General features: G+C 37.9%; 2 protein-coding genes and 1 pseudogene across 2 annotated transcripts; 2 read left to right on the forward strand and 1 right to left on the reverse strand.

The window, feature by feature from the left end:
- The first annotated feature begins 2,239 nt into the window (after positions 1–2,239).
- LOC114534650 (elongator complex protein 3) lies at positions 2,240–13,163 on the forward strand. The gene is made up of 22 exons (XM_028556121.1): positions 2,240–2,323; positions 3,058–3,160; positions 3,271–3,361; positions 3,526–3,573; positions 3,909–3,979; positions 4,506–4,569; positions 4,902–4,970; positions 5,514–5,543; positions 5,874–5,998; positions 6,177–6,257; positions 6,430–6,510; positions 6,906–6,966; positions 7,398–7,463; positions 8,076–8,148; positions 8,503–8,623; positions 9,227–9,317; positions 9,891–9,956; positions 10,429–10,504; positions 10,955–11,051; positions 11,461–11,515; positions 11,810–11,891; positions 12,462–13,163. Exons 1-22 carry the CDS (start codon positions 2,302–2,304, stop codon positions 12,536–12,538), a joined length of 1,650 nt encoding a protein of 549 aa, XP_028411922.1. The 5' UTR covers positions 2,240–2,301; the 3' UTR covers positions 12,539–13,163.
- A 1,186-nt stretch (positions 13,164–14,349) lies between these two features.
- On the forward strand, positions 14,350–16,077 carry LOC114534693 (annotated as a pseudogene).
- Positions 16,078–17,836: 1,759 nt separating this feature from the next.
- On the reverse strand, positions 17,837–19,680 carry LOC114534685. The gene is made up of 3 exons (XM_028556159.1): positions 19,475–19,680; positions 18,800–19,346; positions 17,837–18,648 (listed from the first exon to the last, which is right to left on the reverse strand). The coding sequence occupies exons 1-3, from the start codon at positions 19,667–19,669 to the stop codon at positions 18,401–18,403; spliced, it is 990 nt and encodes a 329-aa protein (XP_028411960.1). The 5' UTR covers positions 19,670–19,680; the 3' UTR covers positions 17,837–18,400.

Below are 19,680 nucleotides of genomic sequence, written 5' to 3' on the forward strand. Positions count from 1 at the left end.
TACCGTCTATTGAAGAGCATGAATAATCATTCCTACAGTGATTTTAAGATAGGACAAGTCGTGTTAGCTATGTATGTAAGCGTGGATTTCCACTTAGAGAGAAATAGTTCGCTAGCGAAATATTTGCATGAAGACAAATATTTCGCTAGCGAACTATTTCTCTGTAAGTGGAAATTCAGCCTATATGTATTGTTATTGATTAATCTTTTAATAACCTTTTAAAGTGGGTATTTCCTACGGGAGAGCATGAATCTTTGTTATTATTGGAGAATTGATCAAGTCAAATTAGCCCATATAAGTTAGCCTGTTTGATCAAACGATCTTTTAAAATCGATTGTTTTTTCAGTCTGTTAATATGAATATATGAATACCCTCGCCCTTACTACCGATGCTGCCCCCCCCCTCTTAAATGAATCCGCAGGTAACAGACGTTTCTTCATAAAAGGGAGTCAGAATTCATCTCATTATACACCATACTTTGTTCGACACGCGACTACTGAAACACATTAGATTTGGAGCAGGCAGGAAAAACTAGATACAGCCGATAGCAGATAGCTGTATGGAAGCTGATTCCTACGTAAACACAAAGACGATTCATGTAGGAATGGGTCGGCGCGAGAGCGCGTCCGTATAACTTCCATTTTCCATTAGGGTTTAAAAGTGGTCTCCTAGGTTGATATATAAAAGAATACTTGATTGATGATGTGTACACTTGCATTACCCCATGGCGACATGCACTCAGAAGATTAAAAACTCCAGCGGAATTCGTTCGGTCGACCATTCTGAGTCACAAAATGAGTTTTGAAACAAAATCAGTTTTGTCTCAATCCGAATGGATTAGTTCGTTTTTTTAACTGCATTTTGTCAGAAAGGAAATTATTTCAAACAACACTTTATGACTTGATGACTTTAAGCTTCTCAGGAACTCGAATTTCCTCTTTGTTCGTTCTAAGCCGGTACAAAAATAAATATATGTTTGGGTTTTACGGCACATAATTTCAGATGATCGAATATCATAACAATTTTCAAACCCTGCCCTTTTTGGTCAATTTAGATTTGAACGCCTGCTTATATGGCAACGAATTTTCGCTACTTAGGTGAACCCTCTTTAGAAAAAATGCATTAGCGTTCGCGGGACCATCCATAGCATGAGAAAAAAATTATCAAGCGTCCTCTTTACGACCTTGATATGTCCGCCTCGATTTTCACGGGGAGGTGGCCTGGATGGGGTGAACTGCAATTCGACAAGGTCTAGTTATTTTTATTACCACGTTCGGTTGGAAGCCCAACCTGACTTTAATAATTACATATTTATACCAGAGGGGGGAGCAGTCTGACTAGATTTGAAACGTTTTGGGATAAATATTCGCATATAATTTATGGTCACACTTGTGGACTGTGGAAGTGTTTAGATGTCTAGCTAACATACTATTACAGTATGTTACTCTAGTATTGATTATAATACTACAGCCATTACTTACTCAGCTCATTTTTGCAATGAAATGAACTTAGAGGGGGGGGGAGACCTCTCACCCTCCATTCCCTTTGGTACAGCCACAATACCGTAATTACCGTTTTTCATGTAGTGTTCTGTGCAGTGCAAATACCTATTTGGCGAGACTAGGTAGGTATGCAGGGGTATCAACTATCAACTGCCACAACGTTCCGTGTTGAGACTTTACACTACAGAAGTATCTTCTTGTCGCTTCTTTACACTGAGTAAAGTCTAAAGTCTTTACCAATTACGTGAATTACCAGAACGTTTAATTAGGCTGTGATGAGTAGAAGAGAGTTTGGCATTAATATATATTCTCTTTGGCTCTTTGCCTTGCACTATTCTCTGTCTCTGAGCTATTACAGTTGTTAGACTCATATTAAACTGTAGACGCATTCTACGCGAACATTTCGTAGGATTGGACAAAATCGTGCGACAAAAGTCATAGTAATATTTACAAAGACAGTAATGGCAGCTCAGCGCCAGCTTCCAAAATCCGAAAATATTATGTGTATAAAAATTATTTAATCTAAAAAAACGACACATTTTGGGCCGTCTATGATAAAAAAAAGAGGAAAAATAATACATTTTTTTCGTCTATGATAAAAAAAAAGAGGAAAAATAATACATTTTTTTTAAAGGGGAGCTTAGTGACCTCCTGAATCTCTGAATTCACAAAAGTCCATCGATTTCCCTTGTTATCCCCAAGAAACAAAATGGCGTAAAATTGTTACGTTTTGTTCACTGAGCTATAGTTTTGTTGTTTTGCAAATTCTATCGTAGGTTTCTGGGGCTATATTTTCACTATGGTGAAGGCACGAAAGAAAGGTGGGTTGCATTCAGTATAGCCTTTGTCTTCATGTTCTTTTAATGCTACAGATGAAGTAGAATTCGTTTGTATTCGTTTGTATTGTACAATACATATATTATAAATTCATTTAAGATTTTTTAATACACATCCTGATAAATATAGACATTTTATTAATACACATACATAAATGTATGGTTGCACTTGTATGATCACGATATCACAAGTAAAATAAAAATAAATCTATTGATTTTCCTGAATTCTGAGTGGTGAGTGCTGACCATATAGCTATGGTAGACATGGTAGTCTGGTAGATATTCCTTTAGGGGTAGAGAGGAATTAAACTGGAATTTCTGGAACTGGAATTTGGTTTGGAAATAAGCTTGATAACATTTGCATTGTGGTATGCTTAGTGCCAGACTGGAAAGTGGGCAAACTGTAAATAAATATATAAAAATTGTTTTACCGCTGGTGCTTGCAATGCATATATTCTTTCCTGCTTAACCTATTGGTCAATCTAACTGGCCTTGAAAAACCGTGCATCATTCATTTTTGGAAGGCTGTAAACTAAGCTTTTAAAGATACCAACAAATATAGCTTTTCAAGAAATGCATAGTAGATTATTTTTACCAATCCCATTTTCCAACTCTGAGTATAAATACTAAACAAGAATTATCATTCATAATATATATTCGCTTGTGGGTCCTTTTCACTTTATAGGACTTTAAAATAACGACATTTCTCAAATATTTAGTGCCAGAGGCTTCACGAGCTGAGCTGATGATGCTGACAATATCAGATATTGTGAATCAACTAATTGAAGCACACAACAAGGGAGAAGATTCAAATTTAAATAAGTAAGTGCTTTATCTTAAATGTATTTGAATAAACTATATATTATTCATCACAAGTTTGAACTGCATCGAAGTCATTAGTGCAAACAACTGTAATTGGAATCTTTTTTAAGAATTAAAAGTCATGCAGCCAGTAAATATGGACTGGCATCACAACCAAGACTGGTGGATATCATTGCAGCTGTTCCTGCTGCTTATAAAAAGGTGTTGTTTTTTTACTGGCTTTTTAAGCCAAAGCCATTGTGTACTTGTTTCATCATCTCTAGTACCCCTGAAGACATTGCGGGCTCACTGGTTTAATTTTATTCAAATATAAAAGTAACTCCACTATGGTGAATGCATATTGTTTTTTTATATCACCACTCTAGGATTTGCTTCCAAAGCTTAAGGCCAAGCCTGTCAGAACTGCATCTGGGGTAAGACAGTGTCTTTCTTTATATAGTGTAAACTCATTAAATTGGCAGTTACTGTAATCTGTCTTAGGAGAAGAGCACCCAATTGCAGACCCTCTAAACCAACTTGCATTTCATCTTGCATAAATAGAAAGAAATGTGAGTTCACTTTACCCCAAGGCTGCCACCAATTGTGTATAGTACATCTTAATAGTATATATACATTTGCAATAATCGTACTTCAACCATTTTTGCTCTTGGCTTATTAAGCCAGTGGAAGATTGCCAACTCACAAGAACAAATTTTGTTACTGTTACCTAAGCCAGCCTGACAATTTCGTCCCACTATACAAATTTCAGATTGCAGTTGTTGCTGTGATGTGCAAGCCTCACCGTTGTCCACATATCAATATGACTGGAAATATCTGTGTGTAAGTAGCTACATGTCACTAACTTTCAATGTCATACATTTTGTCCATGAAGCAGCTCGGGTATTTACGTATTATAAGCAATCGATCTTAGGAATTTGTGAAGGATTCACACAGTCAGATTGATTTATTTGTTTAGAATGTTTATTTAAATGTTTAACAAGCAATGTGTTGGCGAATGTTCATGAATCGTAGTTTCATGTTGGTTCATCAGTCAAATAGTTTCATTTAATAATGAGCAAAATTGATCAGACCAAGAGCGGCAATCAAATGTGCCACAGAAATTGTATCAATCGGCATTCTTGAATCGGATATTCTCTCGAGTAGATATTGTTAAATATGGCAAAAGTCCGTGGCAATTCCCCCTTCTCAATTTCCCGCCAAGTTAAGTTTTCCCGGGAAACTTTCCTCCGCTTTGTCTCGCGGATTTTCCGAAGTGTGTCCGAAAAGTGGCTCGTGCAACTCCGATTTGCTGATTATTTTGATAAAATCTGGACAACCAAATCATGTATTTTATAATTTTTTACAGTTATTGTCCGGGTGGCCCAGACTCGGACTTCGAATATTCAACTCAGTCATACACTGGTTACGAGGTAGGGTAGATTTTAATAAAATAACACGAATATTCAAAATTTGATACCGGAAAGCGGGATTTTTTGTAGGCATAGGGCCCGAAGAACTGCCTCAATGAAGCCAGCATCAAGGTGAAGATAAGAGCCCTCGCGCCTGGCATCATGACTCTAAATGATCCAACAACCATTTGCACATTTCACGCTAGGGCAAAGCTTCATGAGTGTTGTGGAGGCATATAGTAGCCCATTTGTGGGTAATGTGGCGACCGTCCCCCGAAATATTCACGGATAAGAAAAGTCATTTAACTAGTATAGCGATGGAAGTATTCTGATTATATTATATTTCTGTTTAGCCGACATCAATGAGAGCTATTCGCGCCAGATATAATCCATATGTTCAAACAAGACACAGACTTGAACAGGTATTGGAGTAAACACGGCATTGTATGGAGACTACTAAAACCATTTAACTTTGTGTATAACCGTTATATATTAAACTTTTTATGTTATCTCAATTTTGATAATTTCACCAGTATTCCAAGGCCGCACTCTGCAGTGACTTGATTATTGGTAGTGATCCCATGTCCAGAATTCACGAATATAATCCTATCTTTAATCCTAAACCAGAATATAATCCTATCTTTAATCCTAAACTGGACCATGACCGTTACCCAACTGCTAACTGTGAGGGATTGAATTGAGGATTATGTTCGTGGATTCTCAACGTGGAATTATTACGAATAAATCGATGGTGTGACACTGATGGCTGATGATCTGATAAAACATTGGATATAGCAACAATATCTATCAAAATTAATACAAGGCGTATTAAAGATCACGAGATTGATTTAGTTGCCATATACAGTGTATTGTTAGATCAGTGCTAACACGGAGGTGGTTTTTCTGTCAACGTGTGAGTGTCTGTGAATCAGGGAATAAAATTATTGCCATTTCTTTTTCTCTAGCTCAAGCAGTTAGGACACAGCATTGACAAGGTATTGTATGCTTTAAATGGCCGTGCATTTAATCGTCGATTAATAGAAGTTTTTGCATCAGAGACTAAATCTTTGTAGTGGTCGTTCTTCCAGAAAACATTACTAAAATTGCAAATTATGGTTCAAAACGTTCTAAAAAAAGTAAAATGCGGAGAGTATCTTTGCGAACTTCACACATTTTGCATATACGTACGCGGTAAAATAGTACAACACTTCGCGAACACGTAACACTTAGTATACTCTTTCCTGTTTTGATGATAATTATTTACCCTTGCCATGCAGTAGATCAAAAGTTAGTCTAGAACGCAAATAGTCCATCATTCCTTCAAGGTTGAGTTTATCGTGATGGGTGGGACCTTTATGTCACTGGATGATGAATATCGAGACTTCTTTATCAGAAATCTTCACGACGCACTTTCTGGTCACGTCAGTAATAATGTCAACGAAGCTGTTTGGTAAAGCCCGTTTTCCACTTGGCGAATTACCACAAATTCTGCAACGAGATTGGCATTCGCTGACCAATCACGATGCTGGATTTCCGCGTAGAACTTTCTTTATATATGTACCGTATATCTAGTCCTAGACTAGCGAAGATAGTAAAGTTTAACGTCCATTTGATATTTTTCTTTATAGTTTCTCGGAGAAAAGTAAAACGAAGTGTATTGGCATCACAATAGAAACAAGACCAGATTACTGTCTCACAAAACATTTGAGGTACGACCAGATTACTGTGTCACCAGAACTATAGTGACAGGATCAGTAAATGGCATTATAGGATAGAAAATAAACATTTCCTACTAAGAAAACGTATGACATTTTCGCAAACACTCGTTAAAATTCAACTTCTAATTTCTCTTCTTTCTACTAATTTCTCTTCGCTATGCAGTTCTATGCTGGAATATGGTTGCACGAGACTTGAAATTGGTGTTCAAAGTGTCTATGAAGATGTTGCGAGAGATACGAATAGGTAAGATATTTTCTGTTAATGACTTTTTTCTGGTGATAATTTATATCCCTCAGGGGCCTGTTGTACTGTATCAATCCAGTTTAGCTTAAACGGTGGTTAAGTTCAAAACAGAAAGCAAGTCTATCGTTTTATTCAACAAGAAAACTAAATTTTTTAACCTTAATACATCGATGCTGTTTATAAATAAATATTCAATGCATAATATTCAAGTTGACTCATTCAAGAGAGGTGTAAGAGTGTTGTTTTATTTTTGATTTATCCACCGTTTAAGCTAAACGTGTTTGATGCAACCACCCCCTCCCAGGTAAATTGCTGTTGTGATGTCGCTTTCCACCGAAATTTCTTCTTAATTTCTTCTACCGAACAACCGTAATGTGTTCTAATGATTTTGTCAGGGGACATACCGTAATAGCGACGTGCGAATCGTTTAACATGGCCAAAGACGCTGGATTTAAGGTGCGGTATAGGATTCCGAATATGGCGATGATCTGTATTATTACCGTATTTGTTCACTTACTAGAAAATACTTCGTGGTTACTCTCGATAGAGGGGTTAGTTTCGAAGAGGCGTTTATTTTCAAAAGTGTTGGAATTGTGAAGGAATATATAAACAAAAGGTTCATGCCAATGCAGCAAAATATAATAATAAGAATTTTTCTTGCTATCTCATAGGAAAGGAAAAGGAAGATAGGTCTCGAAGGTGTTTTGGGGATTATGTTATGTTATTTATATATTAAATCATTGTGTCGCACCTTGTATGATATGAAGGAATTTGTGATTGGTTTTCAGCACCTTGAGGGCTCAGTGATCGCAGTCGCATGTTCGGGGAAATGCTCCTTAGAACTTGAACTCCAACCATTCTCTTTCAACCATATGAATATTTTATAGGTCGTCTCCCACATGATGCCAGATTTGCCAAATGTTGGTTTGGAACGGGACATTGAACAATTTATTGTAAGTACAAACGCGCCAATGATTGTTCCAAATGATGGATTCTTTGCTACAAGCCTTTGCCACAATTCTTTGAGCTCGCGCTTATATTTTAACCGATCAGCGCGCAGAATGGCTGTCGAAATAAGAAATCCACTCTGCAGTGTTTATCGATTAGCTATATATTTTGTAATCTTTACGAACTTAGTCGCCGTCCTGAATTTTGTGATTATGTTTAGCTACAAAAACTAGTTCTGACATAAATTTGAAACCGAAATAAAGTATATTTCATGAGATAATAAGTTGATAGTAAATAATAGCTAGTGGATGCATGAGACTCGGGTGTAGACCAATAGCTAGAATACATGAGACTCGGGTGTAGACTATATATGAAATGAATATTGTGATGATGCTATCCTGAGTAACCAACCGGGTTAGCTGAAAACTTAGCTTAACCACGGTGGGAATCGAACCTGCGACCTAAGTTGCATCATCACAATATTCATTTCAGATATTAAGTTGTTTCAACCGAGAAATGGATTTTTATGTGACCTTTCCTGCCATTTCTGAACACTGAGATGCTTCAACTACAGTATATGTATTATATCTAATGGGGTTTTCTGTTTTTTTCCTAAGGAATTTTTCGAGAATCCGGCATTCAGAGCTGACGGCCTAAAGATATATCCAACCTTGGTTATTCGCGGAACAGGTGCTGTATGATAAAGAAATTGTAAAATTTAATCAACTATACAACGTGCTTATGGCGCTGTCAGTAGAAACAAACATAAAATACAAGAAAAGAATACATTAAAAAGAAACAAACTTGTAGTTTGTCAGTCGGAAAAGTTATAAAAACAAAAGCTGTTATGATTGTTTTGCTTTTCATTTATATCGACCATGTACTAAGAAATATCGTGCTACCATGCAAATATATGAAAAATCAAAGGATTTAATGCACCACTAAGGAATTTTTTACGAAATGATCATCGCTTTCTGCAAAAATCTCGAATAAACCCTGTCGTTGCCATCGTTTAACTGCGTTTTTTTCCTGTTTAAACTTTAGGCCTTTACGAGCTATGGAAAACGGGAAGATACAAAAGTTACCCTCCTGATGTTCTGATCGACCTGGTTGCTAGAATACTAGCTCTAGTACCACCTTGGACAAGAATTTACAGAGTGCAAAGGTAAATTTCCCATGCAAATTGTTTTCCATATCATTCCTGTCCGTCGCGGTGCGAATTATTTAGCGGCTAGTAACTTGTCCGAACTGATCCAACAGTATACACTGTCACTGTCCAACATGTTTTAAATAAAGTTTTGTGCTGTCTCGGTCGTGAATTTATTGGCGTCATTGCGAGCCAAATTTTATTGTTTTAGTTTGGAATGGTCCAACAAAGTATCAGAAAACTAAAGTATCAGATTACATATTTCAATGTAATATGCGCAATATAAATTAAATTATTATTATTATTAAAACTTCCGTGCAGCAAATCTTGAGCTATATACTTTATAAATGTAATTTTTCTATACACTTTGTGTATCACTTTCATGGCTACTGTTAACTCTTATGGTATATTGATTCACATGTATTTATCTATGTTGAAAATATTCAAATATTTTATAAACATGAAATGACTGCCGAACAAACTAATTCGATCTCTGATAGACTGATACGGTCCTTAGGATAATGTGATGTAAGGCATTATGGGTATAGTACAATACGTAGCTACCGCAGGTTATATCCATTCCCTTGGTGATACCAACGTCTGCTCTCAATTTTTGACCAGGGATATTCCGATGCCGTTGGTCACATCAGGCGTCGAACACGGTAATCTTAGAGAACTGGCACTGGCTAGAATGAAAGATCTTGGAACCACGGTGAGAGTTCTACTGCATGTAGTTTGATCCGAGACCACTGAGCAATATATAAGAGCTAGCGAATTCCACACTAGGGTATGACTTCATTCATACAACGTTCCTTTTCCCATGTCCTAACCAATCAGCGTCGAGCCCTCGGAACTTGTGTTGATTACCTTGGATTAATTACCTTTGAAGATCGTATAAACATAGTAAGATAAAATGGAAGAAAATATATACCTTCACAAAGTGATTGTCATATTTTTGATAAAGGATTTTTAAGGCGACTTAATTCTAAGCGTGTTGTCAATGGCAATATTTTCATCACATTCTATCAATATAGATATGGTATACATGAGAAAGGACTGTTCTATGAATGTTATCATGTATAGAATTTTGTAGGGCTAGCATATGATATAAAAAGCACCAACGTAGCTACGTCTATCTTCTGACATCTCATCAGTAAGTTTTTTATTCGAACGCGAATTTTGCCTAAAATGATTTTTTGCCGCAAATCTTCCCTAAAATGGTTTTTGAAATAAAAGTTAATCTTGATAATATAACTTTACTGCAATGTTGTTGCTCAATGTTTAGTGTCGGGATGTGAGAACAAGAGAAGTTGGAATTCAGGAAATTCATAACAAGGTTAAGCCTTACGAGGTATGTTGTGATATCTTGTACTTCTTGGGCCGGTTTTTTGTACGGCATTTTGTTTAAATGGTTGATAAGCCAAAGTACTCTCACAGTTCTTGTAAATGAATGAACCTGCATCTCATGCATTTAATATGTACTGCCATGCATTGACAATTAAACTATTTACATCGAAATATTTTAGCTCTGTTGTTCAATAAATAGATAATTTTGTTTTCCATTTTGAACTTATCCACCGTTGAAGCTAAAAGCCTTTCGAACAACCGGCCCCAGAATACAAAATCAAATAGCATGTGTTAAAAGACTTTGATTTTGATTTTGTTTATATAAAGAAAAGTGTGGTAAAACCATATTTGTGCAGCTACCGAATTATGCAATTCCAAACAGCATACAAAGTTACATGAAGAATTAACCATGCAATTATATTATATTAAGAAAGTTCCACGTAATACAACTCTTAATGATTTTTTTTCCCGTATAGGTTGAGTTAATTCGTCGTGATTATGTCGCTAATGGCGGTTGGGAGACTTTTCTTTCATATGAAGATCCTGCACAAGATATCCTTTTTTACATCACTTCATATTTTAGCTTAATATTTCGTTTAATATGAATCGCAAACAATTTCGTCCTAACATCATGTTGGTATATAAAATATTTTGCAGATATTGTAGTGTTTTAAGACAACAGAAAGTGTTGAAAACCAAAGCTCTTGCCAAATTTTTCAAACAAATTTAAGATGGTGTCATGATTTTGCTTTCACTAAACTTTGCAAAAATTTTTTGAATTCGATTGATAGTAAACATTAACACATCATCTTTGATACTCAGACACTAATCGCGGGGGTTTGTGATTGTAAGAATATTATCCTGGTCAACAGGGCTGGCGTTTTCAAGAAAGAAGGTAATCTTAAACTTACGGGATTAGATAGACTATCCTCGGACAACTAAGTTTAACTAACATTATTCATTCCATACTATCATCACATTGTGTTGCTTAACCGCTTTAAGATATCCTAATAGGCCTTCTTCGTCTTCGCAAATGCGCCAAAGATACTTATCGTCCCGAACTGTCGGGGAAATGCTCCATTGTTCGGGAGCTACACGTGTATCCTTTTTCGTTCCAATTGGCCTATCATACGTTTGAGCCAATGAACAGTTAACTATTCTATTTTCCTAGTCGACTCGAAACTGTACATGCTATGAAAAAAGAAAGTGATGTTTCCTTGGCTCGATGTTTCCAGCCTGCGAAACGTGGCGGGAAACGGTGATTTTTGCCAGTTTGACTCTGCTGTGTGGCTAATAAGTACGGTCTCAGTCTAAATACCCAATGTGGTCAAAATGTCTCAAGATATTGCCATTCAGTTGCCCATTGACTGTCTTTTTTATCATATTCATCAATATAACATTCAGTGAAAAACCTTAGAAGACCTGTACATTAGCTTATGAGGCGCTAGTAGTATAACATGCATGGTTCGTCAATTTTATTGCTGGCACCTCCTTAACATAAAGTTTAGTTACGGTAGCGTTGTACCAGTCAGTTCACGTGATCCAACAAAGTTTCAACACCAGGTAACCCTCTCCCCGACTTTTCTTTTGCGGGTATTGCGGTATTGCGGACCATTTTGATATCGGATCCAATTAAACCTTTCCGCTAGTCGAAAATTAAGGGAAAAGTTAAACCACTGATCCGATATTACACTGGATGCAACAACCATACCTACAAAAAGCGAAGCCGGGTTTAATGAACTCTCTGCTACTTTACGACTTTGTTTTCGATAGACATGATTCTTCATCCAGCGTATAATTAGATCAGTCGATGGAACGCATAAATAGTTTATTTGAGTTACAATTGTTTTTTCGAAGGGTTTTGGTGTGCTTCTAATGGAAGAGGCGGAGAGGATTGCAAAAGATGAACACGGCAGTGTGAAAATTGCTGTCATTTCAGGTAGTTATTGCAGAGGTATTCCCAATACACCTATCCCGCAATAAGAGCGAGGGAATTTTGTTTTAGACCAATCAGCAAGTTCGTTTACATTTTAGTAACCCAATCAGAAAGCATAAATTTTTATTACTTCAGGTAAAAAGGTGCATTATTTACCATTTTACATGACGTATTAAAATTTTAGGCATTCTGATTAGCTTAGCCTGAACAATGTACGGAAACCGCCGATATGTTCGCATTCCCGTTATCATGTTTGCTGGGTTTCTGGCAAGTATCAAACGAAATTTTACCTGAAAGTGTCATTTTTCACATTTGAATACATTTGTGAAACTAGTTAGGTGTCTTTACGAATTTCTAAACTATACTTTTTATAACCGGAAGTCGTTTCATCTTAGTGTTTTTTAAACGCAGTCTAATGAAGTCCGTTGTTAGACGGAGAACTTTCATTTTTCCAGCCTTCAAAAAGTCGATACTGACAGATAGCAAACTCTTCCAATCTTCAATATATTTGACTTCTGGTCTAGCTCCTATATACATATCTCGTGCGAAAGCCAAAATGTTGTAAAATTTCAGGTGTTGGTACCCGTAATTACTATCGCAAGTTGGGATATGATCTGGAGGGACCTTATATGACAAAGATGATCAAGTAAGGTATTTGTAATCTATAAACGGTAAAGTCTTTTCACCGGAACAGACAGTCAAATGATTGAGGTGCTGAAAATGTGGTATCGTCGTTCCCCTGGTGGTTGGCATCGAGGAAAAGTCAAGGAAACACTCTAAATGAACTAAAATCACCGTAGTGGTAACAAGTTTTTCTGCACCATGCTGGTAGCTATGTTTTCCTCTGAGATCAGCATGATGGTAACTAGTTTTCCTCTAAAATCATTCTGCTGTTAACTATTTTCTCTCTGAAATTACCATGTTGGTAACTACTCTTCTCTGAAATCACCATGTTGGTAAATGTGAATCACCATGATTCTTTAAATTGTATAGATTCCCTTAAATCTTTCATGTCTGCATGTGAGCTGGACAAGTTATATTTGCCGCATTGGCATAATAATAACTAATAAGATACGTAACAAACTTTATAATATTCTAATGATTTCGTGGGTGATTATAAGATCACTGAAACGTTATCATACAGAGTGAGCTTTTATGTTCAAATTTACTGCACAAGGTGTGTGATTTGATAGAGCCAGAGGCAGTGAAGTGAAACATAAATATTGTTCCTTTAATGTGGAAGTAAAAACCGAAAATGTGTAATAAATACTTGTATACAAGAAGGGACTGTCATATATATAATTACCTGCAAATTTGAACAAGGAAGACATCTTTTTTTCACTCTCCCCGTAGATTCCTTATAAACCTTCACAAATACCCACATGAAGGTGATTAACATATCACAGCTTCTTCATATTTTCTGTTCGTTACGTGATAATTACGGATTATTCTTAGATTGGTAATGAATAAAAATAGGTATGCAATGCATCCATGTGGGTAGCCTCCAAAGCATTGGCAAAGATTTGTTCAATGCTAGTTTGCTAATTGGATACAGTTATAACAAAGTAGACAAGAATAATCAATGAAATACCATTTCTGCGATTAATTTATCTGAAAGTTTAGGCCAGTTTGCACCGATCAGGCTGACAAAATTTCGGCTCTGCCCAGTCTTTTTCGTAGATAAACATTTAGCGCCGCCCCCGAATGAGCGCCGCGTTTGCGATAATTTTTTCTTAAAGAGCGCCGCACTAATTATTCCCAAATTCGGCGCTTAATCGACGCACCATCAGAATTGTTGAAGACGCTACTGTTAAATCGGTCTTTAGAATTTTCGTAAGGCACAGGTCAGACCTGAAGGCAGAGATTCCAGTAATTTGTGCGAGGAGGTTTGTTTTCTGTAAAATGTCCAATGTTTTGTTACAATTCACAAATAATATTTTTTTAAAGAGCGCCGCCCTCGATTAAGCGCCGCATCTTAAGTTCTAAAAATTCAAAGAGCGCCGCGGCGCTCAAACGAGTAAATACGGTTACGTGCATAAATAAACTAAACGTGTTCTCGAATTACTGTGCATATACATTTCAAATGATCATTTGCAGAATTCCACGAATGCGTTTTGAATTTCGGTGAAAACTTTTAAAACAATAATTATTTATATATGACAAGACTCTTTGCCGGCGATTTGAACGCGTCTATACATGCATAGATTTGAGATGATAGAATTTTACGAAACGGTTTTCAGCTTATTATTTCGAAGCGGCTTTATTCAAAGAAGCATATTTTAACGTATCCGCTAATCCGCCTATCCGGTATTCGTGTTTTCTACGATGCCATAGCTGCAAAGGAATTTCGTGCGAAACAAACAATCAAGTAATTCTGTGATCTGTTCATTCTCGCTTGGATCTCTTTGCTGTATTAAATCGTTTATGCCCATGACATGGCTTATGGATAGGACAATGGCCAACCGCGTGCGAGGTTTTGCAATGGCATATCAAAACAGAGGTGATGGCAAAGAAAGTTTTATTGCTAATCTGGCTAGATTGGAATTCAATATCTGCAAATACGCTAGGTCTCAGAACGCCGATGACAATATTGTCGACCTCTCGGAGGACATACAATCTATAAAGATTTGGGCTGAGGAGCAAAACGCCCATTCCCAGAAAAATTCACGAAATCAAAGAATCACTAATGTGGGAAATGCGATCGCAACCACCGTACGTTCTTTGGACAGCCTGAGCAGCGAAAAACCTTATGAAGTCATGAAAGGATGCCTTAGCATTACGACCTCTATTGCTTTCGTTGCTGGAGGCCCATATGGTGCTGCAGTCGAGGCTGTATCCCACGTGTTAGCCACGATCTTGTCAATTCATGCCCCGAAAAGACCCAATTTGGCGACAACCTTTGTGGAAAAGGTTTATGAAGAAATCTTGAAGCTTAATCAGAAGCTTAAAAGCGAGAAATTCAGCGGGTTGCAAGCGCGAGTACGATTAATGCTGATAAATCTGAGGAGTCTCGAGACACAAGGGGATTTGCCAGACGATAAAATCCTTTATGAGACTGACTTCCCCCAGTTTATTGGCGAGGTCGCTCATAACTTTTCACACGGTTTGAATCCTGATAGCAAAGACGAGGACGTTCACGACTGCCTCACCTCCATGGTTGCATATTGTCACGCATGACGTCCTTTCTTGTGCTGCTGTCAAATGTGCTGGTGACATTTCAAGCAATTGGTAACAACACTGAGTGCATCGTCAGGCTGCTGAACGATCAGATCAGGGACGCGTTTGAGAAGCTCGAATACTTGTCATATTTCAAGACGTACAGCTTGGCTATGTCTCCAAACGATAAAAGAAAATTATACCTAGCATTTCGTTTGCGAAACAACCACATTATATATGAGATCGTGGAGGAATTCAGACAGGGCTTGGGGATGACGAAGATGCCGCGATTCGATGAGATTAAAAAAGCTAAACAAAATGCTGAATTGCCCTGGAAACTTGAAGACATCACCCACCGTTATAATGTCATTGATTTGCCAAGACTGTTCTCTTACCGCTGTTACTTCCAGTTCATCAATCACACCAGTGTACCTGTCAAAGTAGTTTGTGATGGCAACGTAGGTTACCACGTTAACGCGTTAAAGTTTCGTACCGATGTAGAGCCATTTACATCATACGAACATCAAGCCACAAGGCTAATGGATTACACTTTTTCTACCGGCGGATACTTTATCATCTATTTGGATGGAGAAGTGAAATCTTTTGAAGACAAGTTCGAAAGCAGTAATCTCAGAGTGTTCTCGTTTTCACTATCCTTCCCAATTCTAGGTATCGCAAAGATTGCCATCTTAGACAAAACGAACGACCTGGATTCTGCAAGTGACAACGACTGCTGGAAACAAATGAATTCCGATCACTGCTCACCCATTAACTTTGATTATGGCGATAAACACTATATAGTGAATGGCGAAATCAAAGAGGGAAGAATTTGGCAGTTTATATTACAGGAAGACGATCCTTTACATACATTCATAAGTCTGTTGAAAATGTAACTCCATCCCAAGGACGTAGCCACGCCGGCCTTAAATTGGGGGGCGGGGGAGGTTCGTGAATCCAGGCTGTATAGTGTTTATATGTATAAAACTGCGTCCCGTGGGCATCGATGTACGCATCCAATTATAATTTTGAAGTATATAGATGTGTGCAACATGTTCTGCTTGCGATTTTCCTGCCAGAGCTTAGCTGTTATATATACCCGGCTAGCTTCGATTTCGTTTGTTTTATATCCTGTTATATAATAAAGTTGCAATATAGTAACATATAATCTATTGTTGTAGAAGTTGAATTCATCACTTACTTTGCATGTCATTTCATTTTCATTATAATCCAGCCTTGTATCATTTATATAGATACGTTTTCATGAATGTAATGTTACTATATATCTTTTTTAATTATTACTGCAAATAATATTCTTTGTTTTGTTTCATATTACCCTTTAATAGCCATTATATAAAAACTAAACTAGGTGCTGTTTAAAAGCTTGTCTAGGATTTTAGTTCTTTCTATAGCTATCCCTGGCAGTGACAGAACTTTTAAAAACTACAAAGATGGTTGCATTTTTCGATTGAATGGCAGTTGCTTTTGTATTTTTGAATGTTTCTATTCTGTCTAAAGCCTTGAAATTTCTGCATATGGAACAGCATTTTCATTTATTTTACTTTATACAAAATTCACTAAACTTAATTCAGTTCACTTCTGATCACGTTTATCAATCTGACTAAATTTCCGCGGACGTCCAGGAAAAATTATTTTCTTTGATATTGGAGGAAATTACCCTAAATATTCAAGGTCCTTAGAGTGGAGAGGGCGCTTTATACGGCATGTACAGCATATATAAGGTGAGAAGACTGTCCTCTTATAGGAGTTAGGGCCGCATGCAGATTTCTCGAAAAGCCCCGACCCAAACCATCTTCCTTGCTTTCAATTTACTTGTTAATTTCTCTTCCTCATGAACGATTTATTTTTGCAAATATGACTTCTAGTACATCCCTTTGATAAGTATAGCGGTAAAATATGTTCAAATATACATACATCCGAGATTATCTGTTTTCGTCAACTATAGCATATATGGGAGAGTTTAGTGATATAAAAGATTGATCTGGTGTACAACAATGATTAATTAATATTTATTTAGCGAATCAAATTTCATAGCGTTCAGTAAACAAATGATGTGAAGAATGTTTCCTCATGTTATGACTGTTTCGTTAGTATATGAAAAGCAGCTTAATACACGAAACAACGTTTCTGTAACTTACAAATTGCGATTATCATTAAGGCCTATTAATTATTGCACGCGCACGTACGGTGATGTAGCCAGAGGGGTGACGAGGGGGCCCTCTGCCAACTTCCAGTTGATGCTTGGGGGGAAGTATGGCACCATCATGCCCTATTTGTTATGTATTGCACTTTTGTATTTGACCCCTCACTCTTGACGCCTCCGCCCCACTCATGTTGGTTGCACGGCTACGCCACTACCATGCCATTTCTCCAACATTTCTGTACAACCATGACTCTCCAAGAAAATTATTTCATTTAGTGACTAGGAGTACGACTTCGAGATACTACAATGCCTACACCATCTGACGAAAATCGTAGTCGTTGGGCTTTTCAATCAACAAATTCGTACTCAAAGCTCGACTACTACGAGCTGATGGCGTAAGCAAACAACATGCTAGAATGACGAATCATGTACCCGTAGTCGTGTGTATATAAGCCCCGTTTACACTACACTGAATTTATCGGCACGGCACGGCTAAAATGGGCACCCGTGCCCAATTTTATTAGTGTTCAGGCTACCAAAACAAAGGCCGAGTACAGATGAAATGGGTACGGGTGCCCATTTTAGCCGTGCCGTGCCAATAAATTGAGTGTAGTGTAAACGGGGCTATAGTCACGGATATAGTCGTAACTCGTAGTCACGTACTGCTAAAGCTTAATTCCTTACTAAAAGTTAAGTTACTAAAACTGTATAAATTAAAGAGCGGATTTTGACCGCTCTCAAAACTTATAATGCAGCGTAAAGTGTATTCAAAAAGAAGCAAGAAGCCTCCTAAGTTCATTGACATTGATGCGATAGTTTTAAAAAACTTCGTTGCCGTTGGTGAATTCGTGCACTGAATCGCCTATAATATAACTGGGTCTTTTACCAAATCTAAACTGCTAATGTGTGACAGTCACTACAATAAGGGCCAGCAATAATAGGGATGTAAAAGTACTGTACCCCATAATATTGTTTGTTGGTTTATATATATGCTTGAACTTTGTCCACAAACACCGGCCAACAGTTATTAGGGATGCGATACGCCGATACCGCGATACAACCGTAAGTTCCAACAGAATTTTTCTTGAAAGTCGACTGTTGACAGCTCCCATGCAGGAGTTGCCAACCACGATTTGATTGTGCACGTGTTCGTATATATTTCATATATTCTTCTAGTGTGCTTAATCATGCTTCCTCACGGAGGACCAATAACTTGTGCATCGTTCAGTTTGTCCTTTTTTATCCCAAACTGATCGAGTGCATCGCCAGATAGTCTGTCTTGATTCTTCCTCTTGTTCGGTCGTCGCAAAAATTCGTCGATTGCTTTGCGACAATCGCTCCATACCTTCTCTTCCATCATCTCAGTGGTGGGAAATAACTCGAACACGTATTTTCTGATCTTCGCCACGCGTTCTGGGTCGAGTTTGTCTTTGTTTCTAGTTCCTGAAAGGCACGGACAGAACGTGAAGGGAACAGCTATAGACATTGTGGGAAAGTAATTGTGCAGGGTACCTACATCACTCGTACTATATTAATCCCGAATTGTACTCGCTTGTACTTGAAGTTTACGTAAACTTAGTACACCTAAACATACCTGAAACGTTTTTCGCCGCTAGCTCGTGCGGTTTGAACATCTCACGTACGAGGTGCACGGCAAAGTTACCAACCGACTGGCTTCGTGCTTTTAAACGGACCAAAGTAACTTCGTTCACCTCCCCCGGTTTAGTTTGCTGATGCAGGAGCTGCTCTGGGGACATGCTTCCAGTGGTGAGGTATATGGCCTGGGGGGAAATGGTAGATAGGTCGGGACCAGCCTGAGGAGGGGTACCAAACCCCGGCTGCTCTTCATCACCGGAGGCCCGAGGCTCGCCATCCACACCACCTTCCTGGGCAAGCACGGCGGTGGTTGTGACACCGTTGAGGGTTTGGGACATCGTCGAAGCAGAAATCAAGCCGACATGTTCGGCAGCTTGCACCAATGCCAGGGTGCCGTCCATTCCGATGGTTCGTTTGCCGGATCGGGGGGAGCCCATGGTTCGAGCACCGTGCATGTTACTCTTGATGTTCGTGGTTACTTTCTCCGACATTCGACCGTCACCCTCGCTGATGCCAGCCACGAGCAAGTTGTTCAAAATTTCTACCTATTCAACGAATTATAGCCATATTTAAAAAATGTTTGACAGAAAAAATAGAAAATCTGTTTGGACTTTCACTACTTCATTTTGCTAGTAATACGTAATACCGCTTATAATTTGTAAATCTATTTTACCTTTTGTATGATTGCTTGTTGGTTTCTCAGTAGAGAATTTTGGTTAATTGTGATTGTGTTTTGATTGGTGACAATCTGCTTCAAAAGGTTCTCCATGTGAAACAAACTGTGCTGATTGATGCCCGCCTGAGCGCCCTCCTCTTGCATCCGTTTCACCACGTTAGCGATAAGCCGTGAGATCTCCATATGCGACATGATGTTGATGG

Source organism: Dendronephthya gigantea, unplaced genomic scaffold (genome assembly GCF_004324835.1).
Source record: "Dendronephthya gigantea isolate DGI-Jeju-01 unplaced genomic scaffold, DenGig_1.0 000104F, whole genome shotgun sequence".
Taxonomy (NCBI): domain Eukaryota; kingdom Metazoa; phylum Cnidaria; class Anthozoa; order Malacalcyonacea; family Nephtheidae; genus Dendronephthya; species Dendronephthya gigantea.